This window comes from Bombus vancouverensis, chromosome 11 (assembly GCF_051014615.1).
Source record: "Bombus vancouverensis nearcticus chromosome 11, iyBomVanc1_principal, whole genome shotgun sequence".
Lineage (NCBI taxonomy): Eukaryota > Metazoa > Arthropoda > Insecta > Hymenoptera > Apidae > Bombus > Bombus vancouverensis.
The window spans coordinates 5,568,090-5,594,689 of record NC_134921.1 but is presented as its reverse complement, the minus strand read 5'-3'; the positions used below and the strand labels follow the sequence as shown (position 1 = coordinate 5,594,689).

At 33.7% G+C, this 26,600-nt stretch overlaps 2 protein-coding genes and 1 long non-coding RNA gene across 3 annotated transcripts in view; 1 reads left to right on the top strand and 2 right to left on the bottom strand.

The window, feature by feature from the left end:
• LOC143303306 (uncharacterized) overlaps positions 1–26,600 on the top strand; it is a 341,397-nt gene that overhangs the window by 113,257 nt on the left and 201,540 nt on the right. The window lies entirely within an intron of this gene.
• The window catches only part of LOC117159281 (uncharacterized), a 174,794-nt gene that overhangs the window by 73,847 nt on the left and 74,347 nt on the right, over positions 1–26,600 (bottom strand). The window lies entirely within an intron of this gene.
• The window catches only part of LOC143303305 (metabotropic glutamate receptor 1-like), a 49,467-nt gene continuing 41,666 nt past the window's right edge, over positions 18,800–26,600 (bottom strand). Inside the window, exon 3 of the mRNA XM_076622564.1 lies at positions 18,800–19,080. Within this exon, the coding sequence (XP_076478679.1) occupies positions 19,028–19,080 (53 nt within the window). The 3' untranslated portion in view covers positions 18,800–19,027. The remainder of the gene's footprint in view (positions 19,081–26,600) is intronic.

Sequence of the window (26,600 nt, the reverse complement as noted above, 5' to 3'; positions counted from 1 at the left end):
GGCTTGACAAGGGAAAGTTAGTTTTTCTCACGTATGCTGCAACTTTCCTCCCACTAACCACTTTCTCTCGAGGGCGGTTAAGACCCTTCGTTTAACCAATTAACAACGAAGCCTATTCCCTCACTCTCCTAACTAAAATCGTCACCAACAAATCCGATGGTCCCGTGCGTTAGACACACCCATCCTTAGCTTTCCTCCGACACAGCATCGTCACTCAACTTCACTTCTTCTACATCGTTGAATAAGTCAACTACTAAATCTAACGCTAATGCCTATCGGGGCAGTCTAAGCATAACGCGAGAGTCGGTCTCGGTATTGTCGAGCATACATTTCCTCTCCTAAATATCTTATAGTGCTACGTCCACTAATACATTAAATCCAATTATAAGAGCCCTGCTCTAACGTACATATCTATCTTATCTTCATGCGATAAGTGATTATCTATCTATCTATGCTCATCAATGTAATCTAAGTGTTGGAAATATATAATTTATAATTCTGTGAATCACAGTGTTATACAAACTCAATCACCCCTATTATCTCAACGGAAATCAGGGGATCGATCAAGTCGTGGTGTCGATTGTTATAATCGTAACGGGAATTTACGCGATTGGTCGAATAAACACACTCTATTGGATAATTATTACCTATATTCGATCAAAATAAATTTGTACAATGTGCATCATTAGTACATCTTTTATTTATCGTTAATGTATTTATACAATATTGTTCATTGCTCGGCTTATTAATGGACTCCTTAATTATCAATTTAACGTGCAGGTGTAACAAATACTAATTCTCACTTACAACATATTGCAAATTCTACCTGCTATACACCTACAAAAGTTCAATTTTTATTGAAACAATTTCGATGTTATGTTATCTGTTACGGTATTACAATATTAACTAGCTAACATTTAATCACTAAAGAAATTATGAGATAAATTGTAAAAAATTGTGTGAAAAGAGAACATTACTATTAAAAAGTGGTTATGTACTGAAACACTGAAAAGAGAGAGAGGAAGGAGGGATGAAGGGAAAGAAAAGGAGAGTACGTTTGTGTATATACCGTTAGTGCACTTATCAATAAGGCTACCAAGCAGTCTCGTACTTTAAACAATAGTAAAGATTACGTTAATGTATATTCTATATTAACACTTCCACAGACGAGAAACATTGGGGAATTCTGTGTTGGTGTAAAGATAGATACGCTGGCGACAGCAGAACAGCTACAAGAGGAATGACCGTTCTTGTTACAAGTTCCTAATGTGAAGAACTTACCACTTTAAGATAGAAGCTGTTCGTCATATTTTTGAACTTAGCGTTGACTTGAAAATTGTTCGTTTTAAAAGATTGTAATATTTATGAAAGATACTTCTTAAAGAATTCTTATGAATTTTTGGACAATAATTGTAGAACTGTCATCACGATTAATCTCTGGGATTTCAATTGTTGTTACTTATTTGTTTTGTCAACTGTTACAATTATGAATTGTCCAGGTAATTCGAATTTTAAAATTAAAGTAAGAAATATGATTAAATTTAATTTTCTTGCTATGCATGTTTATTCCAAGGGTAATTTATGGAAACTCGAGAACAAAAGCGAGGTAAATCGAACGCTTCTATCAACATCAGTCAAACGTCATGTCATCGAGTTAGGAATTCCATATTTCGAGTTCAAGTTTCGTCGATATTGAAACGCGTTTGTGATTCGATAACATTACCCGACTGTGAAACAAAAGGATAAAAAATCTTCCTGTGCGATTTCACGATTTTTACTTTTGCGTTTAGCTTCTGTTGACATTTTTTCAACTCGATCGCGTTAATTTATATGTTGAATTATCCTCGATATTTCTCGATTCGTGTTAGCTCTCGTCCTTCGCATATTGAGTGATCGAATTACTGTGTTTATATTTATATATGAAGATTGTACGTATAATGAAAAAGCCACAAAAATTAAGATATTTTTTAAATTAAAGTTTTAAGTAATTAAGATTATAATAATTCGTAGCATTATTAACGATACCTTCTGTATCTTTCCTTCCATAATTTCTATCGTACATACACTTCTTTCACAAGATAAAAATATCACTTCCGTTGAAATTTGATAAATCACGCAGATTTCCTCGCAAATCCGACAATTATCGAAGAATCCTGTGACAAACGGAGTCTCTGAGAAATTAAAGCCGTTAAGACGAATAGATTGCGATCGATTCAACGGTTCAGAAGATCGCAGTACGTCTTGTGTAGCAGCTGGGGCCTTCAACGTTCGTCGCAGGATGGAACCAGGTCAGAAACGAAGCTGAGCTTTCAGTCGAGAACAGATATATATATATAAAGAGAGAGAGAGAGAGAGAGAGAGTGGAAGTTGCTGTATCCGCTGTGAAATATCTTCTCAGCTATTTCTGACCTCGGAGAATGAGCGATTGTAGGAACACAGCGTCAACTGAAGCTCGAGCTCAATGAAAGTATTGTGAATTGGAGAGTACACCATAGAACACTTCGCGATTGTATTTTTGCTTGCCATAGCACATCTGGTACATCTTTGTCTGTATTGTCTGGACTTCACCAAATTTCTTCCTCGAGAACTCACTTTCATACTGTGGTAGATGGTACATAGTAACTATACCATATATAGCTACTATGTGATCGTGTGGATGAAAGTTGACCCAAACTGGCTCGTCGTATCTCGTATGCATACTGCATACAGTACGCTAAACTGCACGCTGTAACCTGGAATTCCTCCTTTTATCTAATGATCCTGCAGGCGGTGAATACGTTGCCAATTCTCGCAGTGAATGCCTCTCTTATCGTATCTTTAGTGTTTGAGAAGTTCACGAAATAGACGTGATTACTTCTCCACCGCAGGAGTAATTCTTCCATTGTTTATAGTTTGGAACATTACTTTAGCGACTGGAATATTTTTCATTATTTGGAGATTTCAAGAAGGATGCGCTTTATTTTATCATTGTTGGTAATAATAATTTTTTTGCAATACGTAATTAGAATCTTTCAGTTTGTATGGTGTTACGACCGTTCGCGGAGAGACGCGGTCGCTAGGAAAACGCGTCAGCGAGAGGCGTAAATTCTCGCTACGATTCTGTTAATCGACGCCGCGAAATAGTCGTTCCCCTGTTTCGATTAAGATAACAGAGGTGGTTCAATGAATGTAACACTGCATTAACAGGTTAACATAAAATAATATATTTGATAATAATATGATGAACACGCCACAAATTGTTTAACAATGAATAAAGTAATATACTACAGAAAGTTGACTCGACTTTACAATATCTCTCAATGAATTCGTTAGACTATGCGTCTTTGATTTTGCTCGTTAGATCTCTCGATGTATAACGTTTGGCTCGTCAGAAGGGACTGATTGCCCTTCGATCATTTCTTTGTCTTATTTGGAAGACGACCCCTACTATGCTCGGGTCACGCCACCGCTCGCGCCTATGATCACGTATGCCTCTTTTTGTGTGGAAAACGTAACGGACAAAAATCGACGTTTCTAGAGCTCGCTGCTTGGCGACAACTATGCTCTCGTCGATACATTGTATATGATCCGGCGGACAGATAAGACGATCTGCGTGCGACACTGTAGGACCGCGAGCGACGGTTAGAAAATACAGCCTGTGGTAAGCCTCGTGGCGTAACAATGGTTTGCTGCTCTTGCTCTTTCTTGCTGCTCGTTTCTTTCATAACTTGGAATTTTTCTTTTTTATTCAACATATGAAATCTCAACGTAGGTTTGAGAATTAATTGTATATTAATGCAACAATTGTATACTTTTACGATTGAGATTTTATCCCGCGATTGAAATATTTATTAATTTTGCTGCCCTTCCCTTTCTTTCAACTTAGAAATTATATTTAAATATCAGAAGAACATGATGGAATTCGATTTGTGCAAATTTTGGAAAATAATTCTCCATGCTGAAAGAGATCATCTTCTTCGGAAAGTGTTCACAGTAACACGGTGTTTGAGAACACAAACAGCAGAATTTCTGGTCTGTACGTACTTCTAGCAAACTTAGATTCTGTGCAATAAGTTTGAAGATTACTGGTCATGAGCTAGGTTAGCTTCGACCTAGAGTTTCAGCCACGGGACAACGAGTTCCACTTATCTCTTTGGGGATTTTGACAGTTGTAACACAATCTTGTCTTGTAACACTTGCGTGTCGCTGTTGTGCAAAACAAACATCTTATTGTACTTCTCTACCCTATCGAATAATTATTTGACAATAGCTATCACTCAAGTAAAATTCGTTCTAATTCAAAATATTCCATATGATGCAGTATGTTACGCCACGAGGCTTACCACAGGCTGTATTTTCTAACCGTCGCTCGCGGTCCTACAACGTTGCAGGCAGACCGTCTTATCTGCCCGCCGGATCATATATAATTTATCGACGAGAGCATAGTTGTCGCCAAGCAGCGAGCTCTAGAAACGTCGATTTTTGACCGTTACGTTTTTCACACAAGAAGAGGCATACGTGATCATAGGCACGAGCGGTGGCGTGACTCGAGCATAGTAGGGGTCGTCTTCCAAATAAGACAAAGAAATGATCGAAGGGCAATCAGTCCCTTCTGACTAGTCTAACGTGACATTTCGACAAATCTGACGAGCAAACGAATTTATCTAGAGATATCGCAAAGTCGAGTCAAATTTCTGTAACATATTCATCATATTATTGTAAAATATATTATTCTATGTTAATCTGTTAATACAGTGTTACATTCATTAAACCACCTCTGTTATCTTAACCGAAACAGGGGAACGACTATTTCGCGGCGTCGATTAACATAATCGTAGCGAGAATTTACGCCTCTCGCTGACGCGTTTTCTTAGCGACCGCGTCTCTCCGCGAACGGTCGTAACACAGTAGAAAACGACTTTTTATTAGAAATATTATTTCTAATATTTTATTATTGCATCTATTATTTTATTAGTGTAATAGGGCGAACATACAATGATTTATGAGGAAGAAAGTATGGATAGAACTATTACATTTGGGATTACTTTGATGAATCACATTTATACGATATGCGAAAGGTCGATAATTAACGGTAAGCAGAAGTTTCTAATTATGCGCTCCAAGATAGATAGTGATTTCCAATTAGCAGATAATTAACGTATTGCAACAGGATGATCAGTATCCTGTAATCTTACCGTTAAATTCGATATCTTTCGATACTGCAGCAGCTCATAAAACGAGTGAGCGATGGATTTCCCACGCGTATTTCAATTTGTTTGTTATGTTTTAAATATATCGGGCTGACCTCTTTGGCAGAACGTACAAAATGCTTCGAAAAGTAAAGAGCATACGAAGTTCACACATCAGCCAATTATTTTCATCAGACGGGAACCAATTTGCACGGTTCATGAAGTTAACTTGGGTAAGCGGCTCTATAACACATTTTCGGTATTTTTGAAAAAGGAAAAGAAATGAAAAAAAGGAGCAAAAGATATCGAGGCCTGTTAAAACAAACGTAACTCGTTGGCTTGGTCGTAACTGCTTTTACGTGCTTTACTGTGATTCGTTCAGCTTTTTATCGATTATTTCCTGGATTATCGTGATGATTTATTTAATGAACGTCGATCGTGGATACGCTACGCTACGATCTCCTGTTCGCAAAACAAAATAATTTCGTCATTCGGTTTCAAACGAAATTATTTAATCAGCCGTGCGCTGCACAAACGATCGATGTACTTAACGCGATCAATGATTTGATTTTATCTGAACCTTTTCATCGTATTCGGCAATTATTTGTCCTCTTGCTTTTGTCTCCTGCTTTTGGTTGGATCAATCGTCTCTGCACCTTGATTGTATCACATTTTGAAAGCCGGCGTACACGCTAAATTTATTCCCGCTATTCAATCGTGAGCTTAGTTATGGAAATTGAATTTTAACGACTTCAATGGTTCTTCTTTCTTTGAACGCGTGGAATTATCTATTAGCCTAGAAATTTGTTATTTGATTTTCGAGTTGAACATGTATCGTCTCGTCCTTTTTATAATTTAAAGAAGAAGAAAGATAGTTGTATTTTTGGTTTTCATAAAACTTCATCAACTTAAAAGCGATTTTTTAAAGAAGCTTATATTTTTCGATCTTACAGATTGTTTTCATTTTCAGCTATGTCATATCAAAACACTGTTCTTTAATCATAAAATGATATTGACCGTGAAATCAGAAAGTTAACGAGAGTGTACTTATCATGTCCTTTCTCTGTGGCTTTCACATTTAATAATAGAATACGCTTTTATTATAACCAACAATTGTTCGAGACCGCATCCACATAACAACTATACGTAACTAAATAACTCGGATGAAATCCGTCACAAGGTTTCTCTCGCAGGAATGTTGCGTTTTCTCGACGCAAATGTCACGTTGTTCGCGAGTGATGAAAGTTATAATTCGCCAAACTATATATTCTGTGTGCCGTATCGTTGCACGAATGCGCAGAATTTAGTTTTTGAAAAATACAACTTGCAACGAGATACTGTACCGTTTTTTTATTCAGTCGGAGACACTCGGGGAAATTGCGATTTATCTCCGTTTTTGTTGGTGCGGCACGATTGAATTTCATAGCATGCGTCACGATTTATCAGCCCTTAAGCTCTAATGACTCGTGAAAGAAATCGGAATTAATCTAGCCGAGTTGAGTCAGGTTCCGTTTTATTCGTTGGGACGACACGAAGGTAAAGATAAATCTTTAACAGCGCATTTACCACCGACACTACGCTACATTTTCTTCGCGCAGGTGTACAGGATTTCCATAATTTACCAATCATTAAACTACGACCATGAGATAATGACAGCGGTCGTCATATGTTATTCATGGTGTGCATGTACAAAAGAAAACGCGATACAGCTGTTATCATTAATCTTCTTTAATGTTTTCCGAGTGCCCTATAAAGAAAACGTTTTATCCAAGAAATAAGAAATTTACGATTTGTATGTATTATTCGTTTGTATTTCTACTAATCTCTTAGAGAAATAATGGTTTAGCAGATATATAAAGTTTCTTCTATTTGCATTCTGACCAATCCTCGTTCCCGAGTTCATTAATTCTTTTCGTATCTTTAATGATACTATTGAGGGGCTATTCTACTCCAGATCTTTGAAGACGTCGATTTTTCTTATACTTTACACAAAGAATAACATTTGAAAAATACATGTACAAAAATACAAAATTACTTAGCCTTCGAGTTTCGTCAAATCATCGAGCACTCCTTGAACAAGAAGAAAAAGTCCGTCTTTATCGAGTGATGAAAGATTTATCTAAATTTCCAGAAATATGATGTAATAAATTCTTCTAAATTACCTCAGATAATTCCACTACGAAAATGTAGAAAACTAATTCATTTGATAACGTAGTAACCAGTAACCGTGTACTCAATTTTAGCTGCAGCAATGCGAACGAGCTATAAGACAGACGCAAACGACGGAGAGGTTAATCAGTCAAATTTAACAATCCGCTCTCCAAGAGCTGGCTCGATGATTTCTCTTTAATTATACATGCGTTTGAGAGTAGAATTTTATGAATATTCAGGCAGGTAATACGTGGAAAATTCGCCGAGTGGCTCTCAGTGCTACTTGAATTTTGGGCAATGTTTGCTGAAGCTGTTTTTACCGTATGCCCGTAATTGAATAATGTCGTAATAATTTGAACTTGTTTGGTAATTTTATACTGTGTTCCGATATAATTATGAAACATGTGATAAAGTCACATTTAATTTTTATTAATTCTGGATACACGTCAGTCGTGCCTTTTTAAAGAAGTATTGATATCATAAATAATTTTCAAACGTAATCAAGCAATAAATAAATATATAACAAGAGAATGAACCGATTTGAAAATTTGTATACAGCGATAAACTTTCTATTGTTTGCAAACTATTAGCCATCAATCATCAGAGGTTTTTCAAATTTTGCATTGTTTCATTGTTGGATTTCAAAATCAGAGTACAATATTTTCCAGCTATTTCGTTCCAGAATAAAATTACTTTTATCCTTAATAAAATTAATTAAAATATTCAGCAAAATTTTGTGAAAGAATTTCGTTCTACAGATTTTGGGTCTTTTATAAAATATTTATAATGGAAGTATTTTTATTTCTTCAATATCTTTATGTAAGTAGTCATAGTCGTTGATAGAAGTTTAATCAGCCATTTTAAAGAAATTATCAAATAGGATTATTATATTAATAAAAACAAAAATAGCTATGTATTTCTAAAATGATGCATTGAACATCTCCTTGAAATATATTTCTTAAAAAAAAAGAGCATGAGGTATATTATATAGCAAAAACAGAATGAACAAATGAAATCATGAGACTACTGAAATTATTTGCAATCCTTGTTTTAATGTCACGAATTTAGGATAAAGAGAGAATCGCCTTTCATTAGATTGGCGTAAAGGAAAGTGCCTATTGTCACCACAGAAACCACTTTATTCCGTATTGTGGTTATTTCTTCATATGTGTTAGGTGACGTAGTTAATCGATTTTCTTTGTTCATGTTCCCGACAATGCTGTGAATAGAGGCGAATTTCCGTTTTCTTGGGCTTAGAAAATCAATCCGCATCTCGTGCACATGACATCCTCGCACTTCTTCATTCAATCGCATATCCAAGGTCCTTATGGTTTATGCAAATCTGCTCGCTAATGCGCTTGTTCTTTTAAATCTACATTTATTCGTAATTTAAGACCGATTGAAGAAAGGCAAATACTGCTGTAATTTGTAAACACTTTAAAGCAAAAAAATGTCAATGCAGAAATTAAGCAGCAATTAGTATAGAATTTAGTTAATCTTATTTCACGTATTGTTCTCAGATTCCTAGGATATTTTTCTTCAAATTCTAAAATATTCTTTATTGCTGCAACTTCTATTTCTTCATAATCCTATTCCACTCTTGTTTTAGTTTTCGTGATTTCTTCATTTTTTAACGTTTATATATCGCTATTCTTATTATTGAAAATTATATTTCTGAAATTTGACTACCTTGTTATCTAATTATGTTAGGTTTAACACTATATTACTTTGATTATCGATCTACACATGCCATGCACATTGATCATGCATCGCCTAGTCCTTCGAATATTAAGATGTAAACTTTAATAACTTGATAACGTTAATTCGGTTTGTTTAATCTAGCATATCAAGATCGAAGCTAGCAAAGTACCAAACTTCCATTCCGCGTAATAACTCATTTCTACTATTTTCTTCCGTGCTTTGATCTGTCAAACATCTTATTCTTATCGCGAATATCAATAATCTATTAATGCCTCAGTGGTCATCGGTAACCTATTTTTTTTCTACTAAATAAAAGATAAATCTCATGGACTAAATAATTGCCAAGAATATGAATGATTTAGATAACATCGTGAAAAAAATATGCGCAAATACAATATAATATTTTGCAAAAATAAAATGCTATGACGTAGCATACTTCAATATGCTACGGTTTTTAGGACAAAAGACACATACATAAAATTCAACGCGTTAACTTAAAATTCAGATTCGACTAGAGAATATTCCATTGTTTGAATATAATTCCACAGGAAGTTTGGTTAGTGATAATTCTGTGTAAAATTAGGTCTTCGTCGACTTATGACGACGAGAACTATTATTCAGTCGAAACTTCCTTCTTCGTTAAGAGCTCATAAAGCCATATTCATAGTTGGCTCTCATCTGATCGAGAAATTATTTAGATCCGCGAACGTGGAGGCTATTAACGTGGCCGTTTGGTGTATGCGCTTTCACAAAGTTTGCAGCTCGTGTACATCTTTTGCGATGCTTAGTCGCTGCTAGCATTGGTTTTCGATTAATTAGCAAGTCGTGACGTTTAACCGGATCACGGGGATCAAGCTGCGCATTTGCAACTTTCAATGGCGCCAATTTTGAAAGGAAGTTGAAAACTACGGTATAAACATATACGAAGAAACTGTTTATCTGCTACAGAGTATCAAAGATCAGAGTATCTCAAAGAAGAATTTACCGTTTCCGTGCGCTAATGATTAGAGACCTTGTTAAGACTGCAAATGTTATATTGAGAATCCTGTACAAATTTTCTCTTCTTTCTAAAAAATATCATTCCTGTATGATAATCATTTTTCTTTCTTTAATTGAGATAATCGTAAATTAACTTATTAAAGTTACAATTAATGTGAAGTTAGTAGGTTTACTTGTTATAACTATAATTAATAAAGTACGATTATTATCGTAATACAATTTCTATTTTGCATTACTATTCGATAAATGATCTCTTTTGTTTCTCCTTTATTCTTTACTTTCTAGTAATATCAAAGTGTCAGAAATTTCATGTAGAAATTTATTTCTTTTTCATTTCCCTTCGTCGTAGACTTTCTCTCTCACTTAATCAGCCTCCTTTGCCATAAATTTTTCGTGCACTGCCTTTCCACTCTTTGGGATACATTTCTCGTATTTGAAGTAGAGGATGAAGAAGTTGGCTATGACTTATCATTATTTATTCCTGGTGGAATTTCAACCGTGGATTTCCACACATGCAGACGCTTGTATTTGCGATCACAAAAATATGAAAGGTTCTGAGCGTAAGGTAGGCAAAATACTTTGACCGGTGTCTAGATGGCCTTGCCGTTTTTCAACGAAGACATTTTCATAGGATCATGGATATCAATTGACAAACTACGGGTCAATATTAATGATAAAGATAAAAGAAAGGGTCGAAGTATCCTAAAAATCACAATGTGAAGAAAATACTGCTTTCCTCTATTGATTATAAGGCAACGAAATTATTTTTGCCTTAACATTAATGGTCAAGTTTAAATCATTTTTTCATAAAAATATTTTGCAGTTTATTTTTTTAAATTACTGATATTGATTATTTCAATTTCCAAATATTATATGTACCATCTGAAATAGCGAAACCATTCCTGTTTCAAAATTAATTTCTGGGGTTGGATAATTTATTTGGAAAATATTTTACAATTCAGTTTTCTTCGTGAAATAATTAATATTCGTTATGTTAATTTCTAAATTTTGAACAGAATCATTATATCTATGTGAAATATCTTCTAAACAACAGCATTCTATCCAATTTCTCAGTTTCTTGTTTAAAAAACGTAACGTAACGAAAACAAGACAGAAACGATTAAATAACTGGCACACAGGGAAAATTTAAATACTACAAAAGGTTAGAAACAGTTCAAAAAACGTCACGTAGATTGAATTTTAACGTAGAGCAGGAATTTTAACTAATCTTTTTCCTTCAGTTGGTAAAATATCCATGAAACAAGTAACATTGCCAGAGGCAATTATATTCAAAACATGAACAGACAATTTCAATCTTTTGATTAATTTTAAACTATTTTCTGACAACGGGAAATCATTTTCTAAATAATTTCCTGACAGTTCGATGTTTCGAATGAAATACGCGTAAGTAAGGAAAGTTTCGGTAATTTTTGTCTTTGATGTAATTCTTCGATGAACTCATTGACAAATTGAGGATTTTTGTTTTTATAACAAATTCTTTATTAAATCAACTCTAAGGGAATATAAGAATTATTAGGAAGAGACAAACTGTGCCCTCTACTGAACATAGGATTTTTATCCTATGTATCGGATGTTGAAGCGTCTTTGCACGTATGCTATTTTCTTACAAGATGTAATCTTCAAAATTTCAGCTTTTTTTTATCAACATTTAGAATCTCGTGTAACTTTAAAAATAATAAATTTACAACGAAGAAGAATTTTACGTGGAAAATAATGTAGAGCCACACAACTCTTGGGCTTAATAAATAAAAAAAGAGAAATGACAAAATATACGAAGTATCAAAAGTATAGTGCTTTTTATTATATGAACGTACTTGATAGTTAAAATTACTTTTGTACTGAGGTTTCATTTTCTTATCTATATTGTGAAAAATACCAATTTGCATAAAAATCTCCAGTTTACCCATCAGTATCGATTATTACGTGGTGAAGGTGCATTTAGAAGCGCCAGGTGTATAGCGATAAGAACAGGCGAGTTTTGTTGTGCGGCTGTACGCTAATGCGAATGGAAGCCCGAGGACTATCACGTGTCCTTTGAGAGTGCTCAAGGGAAAAGGTTGCATTATGTAGGGTGCTTCTGAAACCAAAGTTTACGAGTTTATGTTGGTCGGTTGCGGGGTAAAGAAAATGTTTGGATAGAGGCCTGAGGAATGCTTTCTCCCTAAATTATAAATATTTTTTGTTCGTAACGAACTTTCGAAGGGGCGCTTCGCCAATTTAGAACTATGGTCAACAATGACTTTTATAAGTTATATTTATATCGTTATTATTAAGCTGCGAATTTTTATGAACGTAACTAAAGAAAAGTTTCATCCTTTAATATACGACGGACACGCAGGAAAGATATGCGAAGTGCATTTTTATTCATTTTTCGAATCTTATGTCACTCGGAGTTGCTGGAAATTGTTATGCTAATTTAACTTAAGCAATATTAGTTTGCCTATGAAACTTCCTCTCTCTCTAATGTTACTTATATTTTTTACATATTTGGGACAGTGACAAAACGAATATTTAATCTCAAATTTAAATAGAAATATAGTTTTTTTTACGCCTTATTGACGAATTATTTCAAGAAAAACTCTACATCCTTTCTTTCGTATTCTATCGAATAGAATTTAGTGAAACAAAAAAATTCGAAATAAGGAGAGATTCATATTATTTTGCCCTTGAATATAAATTTTGTTTTGGATTATAAGGTCTAGAAACAAAAGAGCTATAAGAAGATTTCTATTGATGTTTCTTGTAGCCTTCAGCTAGAGCTACACACCAAGGTTAACTTTGTGGTAATGTCCTTCACTATAGATATATGAACGTGCTCCCTATCAGAGTCCTTCTTCTATTGTATTGTAACATTGTAAGAGTGAGGATCTAGATCAGCATACACTATACTTATATTTATATTTATACTTATACTTATAACTATACTTATTTCAATATATTTTTCTATTACAAATTCATCCACTCGTTCTTCTATCAGTTAATCTCAACAAATTTGAAAATTACTATTCTGTGAAAGATAGAAAATGTGACCCTCTTATCATGTTTTTCATACTTTGAAAATAATCGCTGGAAAATAATCCATTATTATTTTAATTAAATACATATTTATCTCTTTAAAAGTCTGCAAGTAATTCTTGTCAGCTGTACTAATGCCAATGTAGCATAATAGCTTATATTAATTAGCCTTGTTAGCGAAAATAATATTTTTTGCTGATTCGTAAATAAATTTTGATGACCCAGCTAGTCTTTTTATTATAATACTAAATTTCTCGTAAATGGATAAGCATCCACAGTTTAATTATTGCTTGTACTTTTTTTGCTACTTCCGATGTCGATTTAAAAGCTTCAGAGATTTATACAGTTTTTAAAGGATTTTTAAACAGAGAAGAGTGAAAAAGAATTATCTTAACACAGCTATGTAAATATTTAGGAAGCAGTGATTTTTCTTTCTATCGCGTTTGCATAATTACAGTAATTATACGCGTTAAGTGTTTCTATATTGTTCTACAGCTTAATTATACCGCTCGAGAGTTTCTTAAAAGTAATTACCCTGATCAATGGGACTCTAAGAGATCGGCTGCATAATTTTCTCATTTGTTCCCGTGCTTCGAAGTGCACCAGAATGGAAACTAATCGATACAGTTTGTTCCATGTTGTACAAAAACTGTCTTTGATCATTATTTTATTATCATTTACATGTTTGTAGTGAAGGAATAATTATGGTATGATCGATCTTGATAAAACAACCGCAGCAAATATTTGCATATTTTATTTTTGATCTGTCATCAAACTTTTAATGGACCATTTTATCGAGGTATCTCAAACGTTCCTGTTTCCTCTGTGCACTCATTGGAACTAATTTCTCCTCCATCGAGTCGATTAGGGGACTTATAAATTCCTTTTTGAACGATTGAAATGCATAATGGTGTAGCTGGTGCCCTTCAATCGTAATGTCATGTCAATATCATGATCGATAAATCATAAATTTTCGCGATAATATTGTATCTTATTATTTATACATTTATATTATGTATAGCAAAAATTTAACAATATTAAGAATATTTTACTTAATAATTCGTAATATTTTTGTGTAAATGCTGAGAAATCAAATTGAATTATTTGAACGTTCTTACATCCAAAAATAGAAAAAAGCTGTTCGCAGGAGAGACAAAATTGAAATTATTTTTCTCCAATTCCTAGCGGAAGAGATTAGTTTCAAATGTTTATAACTAAACTAGGAATATTTATGCAAATTCATATTTTCATAAATACTGGTAAAGAACTGGTAATCGAATAAGATAATAAATCATAATAAATATATACTTGAATAGAATAATCTAATGATAAATAAAATAAAATAATATCCGTTTAATTTTTCATGTTTCTTATATTTTTCTACTTAAACTCACCTCTGCCTATCTTTCAATATTTACACTCGGATCTTCGTACATTCCTTTGCTAACGCAATCCTAACGTTCACAATGGCGGCATTCTTTCCGAAAGCATTTCAATAAAACGCAACCCCGTTTGTAATGATAAATCCGACGTAAGAATCGGCTTACCGGTTACGTAAAATAGCTGCTCACATTGCAAAATGCCTACGGGAAGAAACCATCTGTGATGGCGCAACAGATGTAAATCGAAGCAAGAGGGTACGGAATCGAATCGGGTTTTCTCACGTAAATGGAAGGCGTATTGGAAACGGCTGATTCGATATCCAGTTACGAGCACGTGAATCGACACGTAGCGGCTCGAAGACATTCGTTGCTTGGCCAGATTAACGTGACTCGTGTTGCGTTTCTTCACGAATACCTAAAGCCGATTATGCAGAGCTTCGCGTGAATCCTATTACCGAATACCGACATTCTGTGAAAGAAGCTGTCCATTTGGATTTCACTGCGTTGATTTCGATATTTAATTAAACGAATCATTGATTCTGCGATGGAAATTGCCATTTTTTGAAAATCTTCCTTTCACTACGACAATATTTATTATTAGACTGTGGACGTTTATGCATTTATAAGAAATTCAACCGTGCAGAAGTATATATTAGGTTGCCCGAAAAGTTCCTTTCGTTTTGTGAGAAAATAATAGACGCACGACGTTTTTTGTTTCATATTATTTTGTCGAATAACGTACGATCCATTTTGTTCTGTTGAGACAAACACCGCGACATTTCACAGATTTAGTTTCACGTTTGTATGAAGGTGCACTGTTGTAGAAAACACGTTTGCGAAAGAAAGACACTTTTCGGACAACCTAGCAGAATTTACAATATGTAAAAATACGTAAAATAATCCAAATTATCAATTGTAATATATAGGGAGCGAAACAAATCTATATTTAAATATCAAATTAATTAAATTAAACAATCTTTATTTAATTTCTATATTTTAAATTAACAAATCTATATTTAATTTAGGTTACTACTTCCTTAATTTTTTTTTAAACAAAATATAAATTTACATAAATACCCACTGTCTAATTGAAATAGAAATTAGCCAAGGAGCTGTTACAGTAGCCACACGTTAGTTAGCCAAAATATCATAGTACAATTTGCTCCTGCCGAGGTTTTTCATATTAATTTTGATTTATCCTATAGTGGTTTAGATTAATGCTTATACATACTACATCTATTGAAAGCCATTTTGTCAGTGTTGTACAACTTTCACACAACCTCAGAATTAATATTACACTGAAGACGATAAAGAAATCGAGTCTCGTATAAGGCAGATACCACATTATGCTGTTTAACATGTAAGATCGAACTACAACGAGGGTTGTCTGTTTGTCGAGCAAAACTATTATACGGAACTTGCGTAGTTGGGTTCGAGCGACATGCTTATATTAGACTGGCGTTTCATATCAGCGGATTTATTGAACGCAAATAAACACTTTCTATATGATTCAATAGAGATCTCTATTTTAGAAAAATGGATTATACCATAACACGGACAATTTAATTGATTGAAACAATGTTAAAGAAAATCACTAGAAAGATCTTTAGACTTTTTTTTGATCCAGCTTCTTATCTTAAAGTAGAACTTTTTCATCGATTTTTGGAATTCGTACAATTTTTTTAAGATCACACATACTTAATGTTTTTATTTCACGTGGAATTAAAACGGACACGAATGTAATAATTTTTGTTGTTATGATAGAAATCAAAATTCCAATGTATTTTTTTCAATAATTTGTGCCATTCACGGCTGAATTTCTTGTTTAAAACGAGAAACTGTTATAGGCCAACTGTTTTTCAAGTAATTTCTAATAATTAATTTGTAATAATTTTCTAATAACAAGAAAGCACGTAAAGAAAAATACGTGTCGTATATTCTTTCAAGAACTACATCATAAATCATTTTCATAATGAATGAACCATAGAGATAATCTATAATCTATACGATAAGTTAAAAGTTCATCATCTGGTTTTTGAAAAATACTCGATGAAAATTTTGTTACGTTATATCGTACAATGCCTGGGAATAGGCTTAAATAGTTTCTACAGTTTCGACAAGTACACTCTAGAACTTACTACTATGCTTAAGAGCTCGAAATTCATGTAATTCTTAAGTGTACAGTCGAGAAACAAACTTACATTTTGTTACTTAGCTCTCAAAACTTTCCTCGAACAATGTTACAACCAGCACAAAATAAATTTTCTAGACAAAATTTTCCATTGGAAATTAAAGGTATTGTAATTTTGAGAAGACACAAAGGAATATCTAGGATATTTCATTTTTATTTCATATTCCCCCGAGAAATATCCAGTTTAACGAGATAACAATGAAACGAAAGCTATAGTCGAAACGTGACCAAACTGAGTTTCTCTTCCAACCAAAATCGTAGTCTATGATAAATGAAATTTGATACAATTTATTTCGTGAATCAGTCTGTTCAATCGCGAAAACCAGGATTTATTTCCCCCGATGTGAATAAAATCTCTTTTATTTCCTTATTCTTGTATCCCTCCCCTTTTTTTCTATGATGATGCGGAGTATCGAAAATTGGTTTAATCTAGGATGGCGGTATCCTTTTATCTTCACATCTCTCCAATGTTGAAATAGCACTTTCTAGCCTCCAATTTGTTTGCGCTCAGTACACTCGCCATCGTTCCAGCTTTTGTGTTGAATGTTATTCGTGTATAATCCACGAAGCTCAGATAAAACATTCGAGTTTTCGATTTCCCGTTTAAGGGCAGATATCACGTTCGATGTATATCGACGGATATGTTGTAATTTGCGATTGTTACTGTTTCATCTATTTTCTCCATTTCAAAATATAGATTTCCTTCCGTTTTTATTTTTCAATAAATTAAACGGAAAGATGGGAAGGCACAAAGAATAGAAAATTGTGATATCAATGTTTTTGAAATTATTCATATAGAATAATATCTTATTGATATTTTATTCAGATATTTTTATTCCTCAATTGTATTATGTTTATTATCTATACCTGTAATTCTCTAAATATATCATTCCAAACTACGACAATTCATCAAACTGAAAAGGCAGAAAATTATAATGTGAATCCTTTGAAAATCATTAATATATTGTAATTATTGATATATTATTAGTGTATATAATATTATTTTATTAATATTTTGAGCATTCTCTATTTTATCTTTACATTTATTGTACCGCTGCATCTCCAAATATTATCCAAAACTGAAGTAATTTCTCAAACCGCAAACGGACAACTATGAGTGATACCCAAGGTAGCTCTCAGCGCCTTCATACTCACCGCTAATTTCACGCTTAATTATTACGCGATACGCGTAGCTCAATGTGTAACCTGTGGAGATGTCGTGCGGTAAACGCTGCTACTGAATAACAGAGAACCTGCAGCAAGTTTATGCGTCGTTAATAATTACGGCATATAGATGCTAACTGGACTGTAAGTCGAATGCTATCTCGCAGAACATTCTCGTGGTAATTCAAAAGTCGACGTGACATGTTTCCTTTTGAGTTGTCTGAAACTACCAAATTTCTATCGAAGAGAAATTTTGATAAATATCTAATAGCCGAAAATTGATATTATTATTAATTTGCAACATATACCAGAAAATATTTTGAACACTGTTTTCACTTGTTTGATGTGGATTTCGGCACGTGAAAACAAATTTTCAAATATCAATTAAATCGGCAACATTGGATCTTTGGCAGTATAATACAACGAGGAATGCGTGGAACGTATCAATTTCCTATTTTGAAAATCGGCTATCGTTTGAGTTTTATTGCAACCCTGTTAATCCCTTCTGTTCTCTTTCTATCGTTTGTATCTCTGGCAGTTGCATGAAACAGCTGTTCTTTGTTGCGTGATTTAGCATTTGCATTCCATTTATTGGGATTTACGGTGCGCGTGTTATGACGGTGATTAAAAATCGAACGTAAAATCGATACGTGCGCTTCTATCGTTTTAATGAAACGCTGTTTTGTGTTAAGCTGTCGAATCGTTTCGTTTGCCTTCAGATATAAAGGAGAAAATGGGAAATAATACGAAAGACTTCTATTATTTGAATATTTTTATTTTAGTAATTGCAACGTTTTTAAAATATCTAAAACCAGTCATGTTTTGCAAGATTGATAATTTTAGTACTGAAAGTAAGTAGTTTTATCTGTTAAATTAATCTCTTCTCATCGTTGGAACGCTCTAATCACCGTGTCTCATTCGGTTAAATTATTGCTGGAAATTTATCATAGAATTCGACTGATTTTGCCAAATCGAATTGATTTACCTTGCAGAGCGTGTTCCTGCGTTAAAGGTTCGCGTGTTGAGTTAATATTTGACATAGCACGAAAGATCGTGGCATGCAACGAGCAATCTGGAAATTCAATACCAACACGCAGACATCATTAGCGATCATCGTTCCCAAGTGTTGGCAGAGAGAAGACTAGCTTCTGGAACTTCTGTTGTAATCACCATCTTATTAATTTCTTGCCTCATGGTTTCTTTAATAGCTATGTAAGTAAATAAACGTTGACTCTTCATTGTTGTAACACGCTGTTGAGTAATTCAATTTGTGTTTGGAGAATTGAATCTGAAATTGAAGGTCAGACTAAACTTTAGTGCGAATACGTTTTGTCTCTGTTGAATCACAACTGTAATTGCTATTACAAAAGCAAGGTTAATAAGTAACTTAAAGACACGGAAGAGAAGCGGAGAAAGTGGTAAAATCTTTAGCTCGAAGAAATTGTAGATAAAGTTAAACTTTCAAACTTTAAAAAGATTTCTACAATTTCAAATATCAAGTCGCAGTACTATACACATATACATGTATAGTAATATAGGATAGTAGTATATGTAGATAAAGTAAATACACTTATATCATTTTCCTCTAGATTTTCCTTTTATGCATGTTAGGTACCATTTCTTGAACTTTGAGAATCTACATCTACTTTGAGGATAAGCAGCGCAACAGTATCGCTTTCTCAGTCTCTTTGCAGACCAGAATCATGCTTTCAAAAAATTTTGCTTTATTGTGATTTAACGTACAATATTTCAATGGAACTCAATAACTTTATACATGAAATTACGTTCAGCTCGCATTAAAGTACAGCCTCTTTATGTATCGTGAAGAAGTCTCTTTGTGAATGGCAAAATAGAAAGGACTCAATGAAAATAAATTTCCTGAGAGAGAGAGAGAGAGAGAGAGAGAGAGAAAGAGAGAACGGTTGCGAGGCAATTTGAGAGTGACATTTTTTTGACTTTGTTTATCTTATACTACAACACTTTTACTGAGTCTCTTTCTTTTCTTTTAACAATACGTTATGAAGAAAACGATATTCCACCGAATTAATGCACGAATACGTTCATTATAATTACATTTTCACGGCAATTTGATACTAAAACGAGCATTGTTTATTAACGAGCTAATTAGGATAAGAAGAACGGTTATTAGTAGAATAATTGTCATCCCAAAGAATGGTAATACCGGACTAATTAGTCTGTTCTTTGACACATTACTCAGTGTGTTTCTTCAATCCCTCAAAGGCAGTTCGGTAAAAAATGAATCTAGACTGGTTTTTGTTTTCATTTGAAGGCCGTCCTTTTCGATCCATCGTTTCGATTTATTCGATAGAATGGTATAGCAATGGTATGACAAAAGTATAGCAGGAATAAGATCTTCGATAAGGAACGCTATTCAACTTACTCAGGGTCCAAGAACAAAGGCGATTACTCGAAGGGGATGCTATTATCGAACTAAGAAGCGGAACTTCCATTTTATCATCTCGAGCACGATGATTTCCTTTCCTAATCGCCTTCCCTCTTGTTTCTATTTTCTTTTCATCTTTATTCTATCGTTCAATCGACGAAGCATCGATGTTTCCAGAATGGATGGCGCCATTGTGAAATCTACTATTAAAATTCGTTTCGCTTCTACCAATATAAGGAACAGAGCTTCTATTTTGTCATCACCAGCACTGTAATTTATCTCCTATTGCTCAGTTTTTTTGTTTGTTCTCACTTTTTTTTCATTTTTACCGCGTTCTTTGCATCCAATAAAATACTATCTTTGATTGTAAAATTTTTCCCCGGTAATTTATCACATTCTTTTCGAAGTAAGAAATGGAGGTTTATTTATTTTTCATTTCTCTGTCTTTCTTTATATCCTTAAATCGTGTTCGAGCAAGGATATTATTAGAGGGAGAGTCACTGTCGTGAAATGTGGTCAGGAAATTTGTCTCGTTTCCCTCAAAAGCGTTAGTGGACGTAATCACCGAATGTCGGAACGAGTTACATCAAATTTGGCCGAATATACGTCCTTTGATGTCGTTTCTCAGGCTACGAATATTTCAGGTCTTTTATCTAGGCTTGGGCAAAAATTGCTCGAATGAAGAATTTATTTGTACTTTGCTATTCTTAATAAATTATACCCGTAAAATATTAAAAACAGTTTATATTATAATAATATAAATAATTAAAATATCATAGATAAAAATATTATAAATATGTAAAGAATTACGTTATTCTGAATATATTGACATATAACATTTTTAACTCATTGTCAGTTGTGCTATCTATTCGCAGAAGGATTCTTAATTTTGTTTATTTAATTGTTTATGTAAGGAAGATATAAAACAGTGTAGGAAAGTTTGTTATTTCTAAGAACCTTTATATATTGGCGAGAAATTGAAAATCCGAAATATATCGAGGATTTTCAAGAACAGCGAAAAGATTAAAATTGTACGGAAACCTCGAATAATATTCTATAGTAAATTTTTGTCAAAGTTGAATTAACAGTAAAGTACTACTAAGTACTTCTACAATCCTTGTTGACCATTCTAATATCCACAGGTTGCAGATATTTCGTGAGAAAGCGATTTAATGTTAAACACAAGAAGCACGATAGGTATCTTAAACTCCTGCAACAGTGTATCTTAAAAATCGCATTTTCCCAATATATGGCAAACGTGCTTTGAAGCCTTATTCAAGTTTTCCATTCAATTAATATACACGTTTCTTTGTTTTAATATTACGTAATCAAATCTGGGCTAACAGGAAATGACCCGTTTTGTGTCAGATATTGTCTTAAACGTCTACATATTTATTATTATTACACGGTAGTCTTAGTTTATCGAAGCAAGACACGACAAAATGGGCACGACGTACGGGGAATTCCTTTGGGAAGGATTAATTTAGATGCTTGCAGGGAAAGGGAAGAACACGGAAAGGCAGAAATTTCTTTAAGAAACGAAACGCTTCGTGCGTAGCTCGCATTAAAACGAAAGACTTGGGATGAAAGGAGAACGAGAATGAGGTTTACTTACGAAAATAAGTCTCGCTCATTTGGTTAACTCTACTTCCAAACCAACTGACTTAACTTCCTAACAGATCAAAATTGCACAACTTTCAGTCTTACCTGCCCCTCTGGTTTACGTGGGAAACTTTTATGAAAAAACTTTCTCTTCTTTATCTGACCACATTTTTATTTTCACGTTATTGCGTGTAACGCTTTGAACGTGTCCGACGCAATGTAACAGTAAATTTTAAAAAGATTGCCCTCAATTTTATTGCAGGCTATCGCAGTTTCAGCACCTGTGTGTTGATCCTCGTAAATCACTTGCATAAAATATATCTTTATCTAAACAGACATACTCGTGTTCGACGTGTGCCAATGTTGTACATTGAATGGGAAAGTCACTGGACAACGTTAATGGACCAGGTGATTGATACGATCACGTACAGGCTATCCTGTAATTTACATCGCAGGGTTTCAATATATTTGCTCTATTGTTGAATCTGTCCCTTTTGGGCAAAACAGTTACTAGCAGCTATTGTATTGTACGACGACCTTGTTAGAAATTAAATTTCGTTGTCGTGTGTATCTAACTCATCGTTATATCTCTTTAACAATATAATTGTTAATGCGTTAACATCTACGAAAACTCTTAGTTACACTTGTCCTTGAATGAAAGATTGAAAAATTAAGATTAAAAGATATGTTGAAAAATGTAATTCACTAAAGTCCAAGCAGTGAGATAATAAATAAAATTTAGATAAATATAACATTAGTGGAAGAAAATTTCTATGATTTATGAATTATAAATAAATAAACAGTGCATTTGACTTATTATCTTTCTATTTATATTCGATTTATTTTAACTATAATGTTAATGGGCAGAATTTAATAAAATAAATTGACCGTAAAAGAAATGGTAAATAAAATATTGCATTAGTTCTTAATATATTAAATATTTAACGTTCTTATATAATAATCCTTTTTCGGTAGCCTAACGTAACATTCTTAGAGTAAGGGCGCTCGAAACACGAAAGCCTCTGAGGAGAAGATATCCATCATTCAGAAATCCTGGTATTTGTGTAATTTGTAGAATACTCGCAGAATCTATGGATACCATAATACCTCATAAAATGCAACGCCGTACTAGAAATGCAATAATTCATGCACAAAATCAAGATACGGTTGCACAATTGCTATGAAACTTACATTAAAATTATTATTTTTATATTAAAATACAGAACCAATATTAAAACACAGAACCAATTATTTTCTGCTTTACGATCAATTACGAAACTATTTTTTTTTAGTTTACATATCAAAGAAACCGAAACATATTACGAATACTTTTTAGACCAGTTTGTTTCACGTTGTGATCATTAATCGAGGTTCTGTGGCATTGTTTACGGACCAACACCGGCATGTCAACATTCTACAGAGTTTGCAAACGGTCGAGAAACATTTCGGCGCTAACTGAGTCCAGAACAGTCGAAACTTGGAAGATGAAGCGTAAACAGGAGTTTTCTGTACGATTTAGTCATTGATAAATAGTTGCCCAAGCATTTCGACAAATTGTGGGAAACGTTGTTTACAAAGAGGATTGTGCAAAATCTAAGAAACAACGGAGGAAGTTGAAACTTTGATCGAAGTTGTGGCACAAGTAGCTAGAAACGCTATTACGCTTCTATTATTTGGATCCTTGATTAATCGTAATTGTAGAATTTGTTATGCTTCGAAAGATAAATTGCTCTTCGATAGGTTTTCGTAGAATTGTGAAAACTGGTGTCATTGTGAAGCTGAAATATAATGAACGTGTTATAATGGGATTTAAATAGGAAATGTTAATTGAAATCTGTTATTATACAGTCGGCGACCAAAATAAGTGGACAATGTTACTATACATATATACATGTCGGAGATGAAAGGAAAAAAAAACCGGAGCCATCCCTTTGCAATTTTGGGAGCGTTCTCTAATGCTTTAGCCTAGATTTTATTATAGCTGTAATTAAGCAATTGTTGTCATTCGATCTGATTGTAATTGTTCGAGATTTGTGATAGCGAAATTGGGCTCGAGGTGACAACTGGTCGCCGAACGTAGCCACGGTCACGGGATGAACGTTTTGCCTGACGGAGATGTGGAGCGGTTGTATGGTTCTCCCTAGAAATGTGGTTGTGGCGGCATACGGCCTCAAGAACGAGCCTGGCCACATGGGATTGTACTTTGGAGGTGTCGATATAATGGGACACACGTTGTATTAATAATCAAACTCCAGACAGAAACTGCCTAGCAACGGCGTTTGGAATCTTCTCGATGCTTCCAACGAGCACATAACAAACAAATGCAATCGTACAGCGAAAAAGATTTCCATCAGATTATTATTCGTGTGATCGCCTTGGGAAGTGACACATCGAGCAGTTTACCGAGCGTCTCAGCAATCGTATTTTTGTGCTTAAAATTATTCTACGCATAGTAAAGAGTTATCCCGTTGATGGTGGATTTGTTTGAACCCAAGAACATCGTTAATAGCGTTCATTAAACTCATTATTCGTTAAACTTATTATTCGTAAAACATATTATTCGTTAATCTCATTATTCGATAAACTTATTATTCGTAAAACATATTATTCGTTAATCTTATCATTCGTTAAACTTATTATTTGTTAATCTTATTATTCGTTAAACTCAATATTCATTATACTTTGTAAAGTCTTGTATATATGCGTAAATAAAATCTCTGTTTTGTAAAACAATGGCTAATTTAAACGAAGAATCGTTACGCGCCCTAAATTCTAATGTTAACCCAACATACATATACATGTATACTTAAGATTTATTTATCATATGTCCACATAGAACATACATTATTTGGTAAATAAATGAAACAAATAAATATTTACATTTTGGTGTGAAAATAACCATATTTATCGAAACTTTATTCGTAGCAATTTCCACTACCAGTCCGCTTATTTTTGTACCCGATTGCATACATTTTATTATATAGAAAAGATGATTTTTTTCTATAGTTTATTATTATACGTTATCATATTAAATATTATATCATATTATATTACGCTTTTATATCGTGTTTATATAGAGGGAAAATGTGATTGGTTGTGGTAATAAAGAATATCGAGTTTTCTTTTGGAATTTATACTAATTGAAGAAGACATCGAGTGCTATCAAATTAAGACTCTCAAGTTGTTCAGCGAAATTGAGAATACCGAATCTTCTGCAAAATTTTAGCTATCGAATGCATTCGAGAGATGTCGAGACTCCATTGGGATCGAGGTCACTAATTCCCAATTTTACTTTTGTTGTAGGAAAATTGCTCCAATGCACGCTAGAATTCTTCTTCTAAAAATAGACATAGTCGATCTGCTAAATTGGTGTTAGCTCTAATCAATATAGGCAATCCGATGAACCATCTCGATAATCAAAATATCAATATTTTTTCGTTTATGTTATCATAGTTCCAAATCACATTTGTTTGAAGACAAATTGCATGAAATATAGATATCTTTCCGTTTAACGAATGTCCAAGCTATTTATAACTATCTTCAACGAATATAAAACCATAGTTCACAAGAAGACGAATTAATCTTCCAATTATTGCAACATTAAAAGCTAAATTTGTCTGAAGAAGAAGAAATCAAATGAAATGTATGAAATTAGGGGAACATTCTCTATTTTCGTCTATCAAATATTCAAGTTCTGAATAGTTATCTTCAGCGAGAATATCCTTCATAAAGACATCATAGTTCGTGAAAAGAAGAATTAATCTTCAAATATATCTTCAAAAACTACAAGGAAATTACATAAAATATGTCATTGTAAGAACGTTTTCTTTCCCTCAGATATCGAAGCTATTCACAGCTATCTCCGATAAATACAATCGACAAAAACAATCGCGCGGCAAGAGGTTGGTTAATGATCGTAAGCCACTGCCGAGGAAGCAACACAGTTTTATAAGTTTCTTTTTTTATTTTTTTTTATTTTTTATTTAATTGTTTACATTCACAATTTGTCCAGTTTGGACATTTGGTAGAATTTTTTAGCTGTTAGATTATCATATGGATGGCTACCCCCAGTGGGATACCATCTTCGTGTTTGTTAGGTTGTGTCCTTTGTGAGGTCTGCTGGGTGTTCAGTCTTCTATCCATGTTTGAGGTGTTGATCGTTTCCACAGCCAGCCGGTTGGGGTGTGTTCCTATTCTTTCTTTATATTTTCCTGCGTGTCTGCTAATTTCCTCTTTGACCGTTGGTATTCCCAGGTCCTTCCGTATATCCTCGTTTCTAACGTACCATGGGGCGTTTACTATTGCTCTAAAATTTTAGCTTGTACTGTCTCTATTTTGTTTATATGGCTCATTGCTGCTGTCCTTCATACGTACAGATTGGTTTTATGATCGTTTTGTATATTTTTAATTTATTTTCTATGCTTAATTTGGATTTTCGACTTGTTAGCCAATGCATTTGTCTCCTTGTTGTCTGTATTTTGCTTATTATTGATCTAGTATGCTGTTTCTATGTGAGTTGTGTTTCTAGGTGGAGTCTTAGGTATTTGACTTGCCTTGTTTGCGGTATATGCGTGCCGTTCAGTAGGATGTTTGGTGGTGTCTGTTTTCGCAGTGTGAATGTAATATGGTTGCATTTATCGGGGTTTGCTTTTATTTGTTTATCTTGTAGCCACTTTTCTATTTTTGTGATATGTTCTTGTAGTAATTTGACTGCTGTTTCTGGGTTAGTGTGCCTGACTAGTACAGCTGTGTCGTCCGCGAATGTCAGTGTTTTGCCATTGGTAGTTGTTGGTATGTTGGCC